Source organism: Epinephelus fuscoguttatus, linkage group LG2 (genome assembly GCF_011397635.1).
Source record: "Epinephelus fuscoguttatus linkage group LG2, E.fuscoguttatus.final_Chr_v1".
Taxonomy (NCBI): Eukaryota; Metazoa; Chordata; class Actinopteri; order Perciformes; family Serranidae; genus Epinephelus; species Epinephelus fuscoguttatus.
In genome coordinates, this window is record NC_064753.1 from 26,543,281 (window position 1) to 26,549,815 (window position 6,535).

At 39.0% G+C, this 6,535-nt stretch overlaps 1 protein-coding gene across 1 annotated transcript in view; it reads right to left on the reverse strand.

Annotated features, from left to right (window-relative positions):
* Positions 1-3,820, reverse strand: part of adam10a (ADAM metallopeptidase domain 10a) — a 32,338-nt gene extending 28,518 nt beyond the window's left edge. The window contains exon 1 of the mRNA XM_049594272.1: positions 3,513-3,820. Coding sequence (XP_049450229.1) covers positions 3,513-3,564 — 52 coding nt within the window. The 5' untranslated portion in view covers positions 3,565-3,820. The remainder of the gene's footprint in view (positions 1-3,512) is intronic.
* Between the last annotated feature and the right edge of the window lie 2,715 nt (positions 3,821-6,535).

Below are 6,535 nucleotides of genomic sequence, written 5' to 3' on the forward strand. Positions count from 1 at the left end.
AGGCAAACAATCAGAAACCTGGATAATGATCATTTATACAGGCATCTGTGTGACTAATCATGTTACTCTCATGCTGGACATCATCAAAACTAGGATGCTTTTGGGCATGCAAAATTTCTTGTTAAGACAAGCAGCTCCTCAACAGCTGTGCTTGAAATGAAAAAACAAACAAACAAACAAACAAACAAACCACACATATTTTTACAATTACCAAGAATCTGAACCTGTTGTCACACAGAAAAACATGTATTTTTCTACTTTAAATCCAGAGACTAACACTTTACAACAACAAAACTGTATGTTATTATGTTATTCGATTATTATCAAGTTAACCACAACAATTAAGTCAAAACTCAGGGAAACTGGAGTTTTCCCTGGCTGTGATGGTGGTACCAGGACATTTCTTGAACTCTTACCTAGTCTCAACCACAGGGCTCAACTAGTATTACAAAATTCCCACCAAAATCACTTTAAAGGGCTTTCCCCACAGCCCCTAAACGTAACATGGCCATGGGCTTCCTTAAATCCCCAATTTTTTTGTCATAATAATTTGACCTCATCTGCCAGTATCAGGGTTATGAATGCCTGTTATTATTACATGATCAAGATTAAATTAAATGGATCTTTGAATATTACAATCATATATAAAAGTCAACCTGCTTGAAGCATTTTCCAAGATATGAGTGTAAACATGTTATCGTTCCATACAGAACCCATTAGTTATGTCTACAATAATTTATTTGATAAGTTATATTCCATAAAAATTGCAATTTATAAATGGCGCCTTTTGTTTTAGGGTAAATTCCACTTGGCTGTTTTTAATGATTTGTGAAATGTAATTTCTGTATTGAAAAAAAAAATACACTGAATAAATGACCTGACGAAACTATCCTGCTTTCTGTGGAGCTTAACAGATTACCACACGAAGAGGTGGTGGCTGAAATATCTGCACAGACAGCAACAAAAGCTGAGAAAAAATCTGGCAGTCAGTTTTACTGTAAGGGCTACGTCATCATGATTTCAGTGCAATCTGTTTCAGCCTTGAGAGCTCCAGTGAAGTGCAGTTCTTGACAGAGAGGAAACCGCTGACAGGAACAGAGGAGGTGGTCACAGCATGCATCACAACTGATCTGAGCCTCGCATTACCATGCATGCTGGGTGATGGCAGGCTGGCTAACACGACACATCAGACACCCCACAGCTCACGGCAACGAAAACATCTCAATGTCCTCAACTTGTGTGTCATACAGTACTGGAAAAATAACAGTGAGAGGGTTTGCTGCAACCTGCAAGCATCAACTCTGACCAAGATTGCCCATAACAAAATTCTATTCTACTGTACATGTATCACTGGAGAAAATTCTCTGCAATGTCCCATCACTGTAAGCAGACCAAGTAACAGCAGCTGTGTCAAAAGAGAGATAACGCAGTTTCTCAGAAACAGACTTCCTCAGAAATTTTCACAACATTCACGATCCACATTTAACCACACAGCTTTTCTAATGTCCCAGTCATATTGATCGTGCATTTTAGGGCAGTGGGTGGTTTACTGGAACGACGCAAACTGCTGGGTGTTTGTAGCCATTTAAGGTCAGACCAGGATATATCTTGTCCCTTTCTATCTCTTAGTAGTATATTAATTTGTTCTCTATTTGTTTTGGTGTACACTGCCTCTCACTGCAGCTGAAGCACTGATAAATTTCTGACCGGCCAATAAATGGAAAGATGTAAAAGGCAAACGTGGAGAGAAAAGGGCAGGCTTTCTCACCTAAAGTTCACACTTCAACTACTGCAAAAAAACCTGCTATGGTTGCTAATGTGCCAGTCAGGATGCAAAAATGATGTAGCAGCACTGTGCATCAATCGTGTCTTGTACAGTGAACGTCTTAAACCCACAGTACGTTAATGCATGAACAGACGATGAAACATATCTGAAACCCATCATAAATGTAGGCTTTTGTAAACATAACTTAAAGAACTACACTCTTTGCAACACTCAACTATGACGTCTCAGAACCATGTTGTGAAAAGAGATCAAGCGTACATTCAGCAGTGTTCAATAAACACTATAAAGTGATGCTTGATTATTAATGCATAAATAGAAGTGTGACAGATGTCCTGTTAGCTCATGGTTTATGAAATAAGGCATTCAGCTCTATATAAGTGCAACAGAAGGCATGATGAAGTACATGCATAACGAAAAAAATTCTCTAATTGGTTTTGCATGTTGCCACAGCTCAACCTACACTTTAAAGCAGCTTGTGCTGTTGGGATCTGAATCTGAGCAGCATCCTTTTAAACACCTCAGAAATATTAACGTATAAAGGTTATAAACTGCTGCATTTAATCAGGCTCCTATGACCATATATTGTTTACTTGTACTTCCCAGTAGCCATTTCTGTATACAGTCTTTTTGATGTTTCCATTTTGATGTTTATCATATTGTTTGTGAAGCAGTTTGAGTTGTATAACTGTATTTAAAAAAAGTAAACATTCCTCAGAAATAAGCATTTTATTTTAATCATATGGGTGGAGGGACACTAATCCTCAAGTTAACAGAAATTACTTGTGTTTTCATTTAGTCATTTTAACCATAGCGGAAGATTTGTTTGACTCAGGGTGACTCACTGAGACCGGGAAACTGACTGCATCTATAGTGAAATTACACCAGAGCCTTATTCAAACCTGTCCTCAAAAATATTACATGTGACACTTCTTGGATATTATAATACTGTCATTGGAGAATATCTTGGGTAAGCATTTGAGTAAACAGTTGTGACAAGCACCAACTGATTTAACAAAAGCGATGTGTTTTTTCCCCTCACAACCTTTATCTTGTCATCCCTGGTAAGAACAGGAAACAGACACTAAGATGATGTGAACAACTCCCGTGGACCAAATCAACTTTTCAGTTAGGGTCATTAAAGGTCAATAGTGGAATAACGAGACTGAGCTTCTGGAGTTGCCTCTGGCAGATGTAATAGCTGTCAAACGTTGCGGCATAGCAGCATATCATATATCTGCATTAACTAAACTGCCACTTCAGAGTGCTGGCGAGTTTTTATGTATTTTCCAGCGTAGCTAAAATTAAAATTAAGCCAGCTTTAGTTGTTTTAAGTTGTAAACATTTCTGTAACTTCCAAGTGTACTGGCTGCGTCCTCGCCATTCAGTTTGTCAGTTGTAGACGTTAGCAATGTTAACGTTAGTTTACCAGCCAGCAACTGTCAACCAGGCTGTTTTCCTGTGAGAGTCTCTACCTGAATCACCCAGACGAAATTAACTTGATACCTAAACCAACCAAAAAATGCTGGTTAACTTAGCCTGGGTGACTTAAACACTCTTTAACGGGTAAACACAGGTTAGCAGCCATAAACACAACAGTTAACGTTAACGCTAGCCAGCGAGCTAGCAAGTTAGATAGCCAGAGTACAACTGCCTGATCCGATTAGCGCGAGCTCCACTTACGATCACTGAACACTTTCCTTTCCGTGTGAATCAACGGTAAACTTACCTGTAATGTCGTGAAGGCAGCAAAGCATGAGAATTAGTTTGACAAATATCATAGCGAAATTCCCTGTGAGCCCAGTAAACTAGCTAAGCGACCCAGCGATACCGCTGATTGCTTCTTGTTTCGTTTTGTTTCACTTAAAGGTATATCGCCCTTCCTAGTTAGCCAGCTCCCATCACAAACACCGGCTCTGCCTGTCTCCCGCAGCCCCGACGTCAGACAGACAGATAGACCGACAGACAGGCCCTCCTCCCTTCCGGCGTGTTTTGCCAAGAGAGCCAGGACACACCCATTCCTCTATTATTGTGGTCATAGGTCGAGGCGCTGTAAAGCGCAGCTACAAATCACCTCTGCGCCACCATTCAGTGTGACACAAGGACAACACAACAATGCGCTGCTAATGTCAAAGCTAGCAGACTGAAAACAGACACCAAGCTGCTGTTTAGGAGCTGTTTGCATTCAATACTCTGCAGGTTGTTTACTTCCGCACATCATGACTTCCGGGTTTACCCTGTTATTGGAGGGCTCTTCATAGTGGTGAGGTTATATGGAGGACAAAAAGCTCTTATGAGAAAATATAAACTTTATTATAAAATAGAAATGGCAACAACAGTTTGAAATACAAGTATACAATGTTATACATATTTATATTTAAACATATACATCTAAAAAAATTGCAATATTAACTGCTGCAAGATTAGCCTTAAAATGTGCATGCATGTTTATTTATTTATTTATTTATTTATTGTTTTTTGCTTAAGTGTTTGGTCATATGCAGATTACATTAATCCTTTCACATCAAAATCAGCTAACTTCTTATGAGAAACAGAATGGGCCTGGATCTTTATAGAGGTTATCTTTCTAGAGAGTGCGTACTGATTCACTTAAAGATTATAATTTTTTAGGCTTTTTGTCTGAATGAATTATACCAAGTTAATAAATGAAGTAAAAAAAAAAAAAATCAGCCACACAGCATATGTTTGTCATGATGATGCCACCAAAACCACCTGAGGAACACTACATAGGTTGTGTCACCTTTCTTTTTCACTAACTCTAGTTATAAGATGATAGTATTTTTGGATATGTTTACATATTACATGAATTTAAGACTTTACATTCCAATTAAATGCTATTTTTTTCCACTATTAAGAGCAATTCTGTATGAAAGCTTACACTACTGTATACAGACAACAGACATGCAGTGCAATTAACTGTCGAGAAAATACAAACAATGCACAGTTCAAATCTGTATGTGGACTTCCCGTTAATGATAACGAAGAATTCAAAAATGAAAAAAGTTTTAGCATAATGACACCTTCCTGGAAACACACACACACACACACACACACACAACAAAACCACACATGTTAAAATAGAGTGAGAGTGGTGGTTTGGTTTCCTTTGTTCGCCACAAAGTTACAGCGAGTCTTTCCGTTTCACCCAAATAATATTTGCACAAACACTAGGCTACTATTATGGACGTCTCTGTTGTCTTTATGTGCTAAACTATGACACCAGCAGATAAAATATATATGAATTTAGATCTTAGTAGACTCTCAGTATAAACAACTAAAGGTTGCAGTACTGACTGGCGTGCAGTTAACAGTGGTTTTGTATGTGGTTGGACATTGGTAAATCTTAAGGTATCACATGTGGTTATGGTCCTCTTAAGCACTTGCAAATGTTGTAGGCTACTGCTGCTGTTACTACACCCACAGCAGGTCAGGTGCTTTATGTCTACACTTGTGTCTGGTGCCCTGATGACCTGCTTACAGGTGTTGGCCTATCTGAAAGCAAATTTTGTACTGAACGTACTAAAATATTTTTAAAATAATAGTAGGTCTTTAACTATGTTGTACTAATCATCACATTCACGTAGAGCTCAAATTAATCATAGCTAATTGTGTGAAAGTTTTTCATAAAGGCATTTTAACTGAAGAGGTTTTACATATTACACTGCGCAGTCAGAACAAACCAGATCCTTGTTAAGATGATATCTAGCCTGTCTTGAAAAGTGGCATTGAGAGCCATGAGTTGCACTGTCCTCTGCATTGTCACTGCGGCACAGTATAAACATGCCTCCCAATCAAATGCTCTAGGTCATGGGTTGTTGGGCCATAGGGCTGTGTTTGGGTTGCACATAGAGGAAGTTTGCCTTTAGGGCCCTTTCTTCCAGAATTGTTTCATTTAACCAAAACCATGATCTTTTTCCTTCGCCTAATCAAGAAAAGGGCTTTCTATGAAAACGTCCTGAAGTCACATTTCTCTCAAAAGGGTGGATTTAACGTTTTTATGCAGTCTGATAGAAATATCAACCTGTTACGCTGTCGGGAATGAGCAATGGAGCTCCCCTGCTGCTCGGGGTTTTGCTGTCATCTAGCGACCGTAAACAGTTACTGCATGTGAATTGATCAAGCCTGTCAAAATAATGATTTATTATGCGTACTATAACTGAAGACATTTTAGAAAATTGGTAATTAAATGGCTATAAAAGTGCGGTGATGCTAAAATAACATAGATCACTTCATATGATGGTTTATATGTGTGTTTTTGCACCCAACTAAAGAAGTAAAAACATATTTTTGTTTTCGTGTGTGTTCCCAAACCATGAATGTGGTTCAAGCTCACAACCATCACATCTGCCTCATAATTAAAGTGTCGTTTATCTTGATAGTAGTAGGCATGGCATGGGAGGTCTGGCAACGCGAGATTATTATGGTCTCACAAATACGCGAGCACTCCTAACGCACGACTGTCACGGCCACGGCAGGTTCCGTTCAGTCTACGTTCAGGAGTCCTCGTAAAAGGCTGTATCACGGCAGAAGCACTCCGTATAAAAGACAGGGCCTGCCATACACAGTACAAAGGTGCGGGCCGGTGGCAATATTTTAAACGGTTTTGTATATTCTGTATTTTGGCACCTTGCTGAGGAGTCAGGACACACGGAAAACAATCTTAGCTGTTCTTTTGCTTCAGAGACTTGCAGTTATACATGCGGTGTAACCAAGAGTCGTCAGCATCGTTTG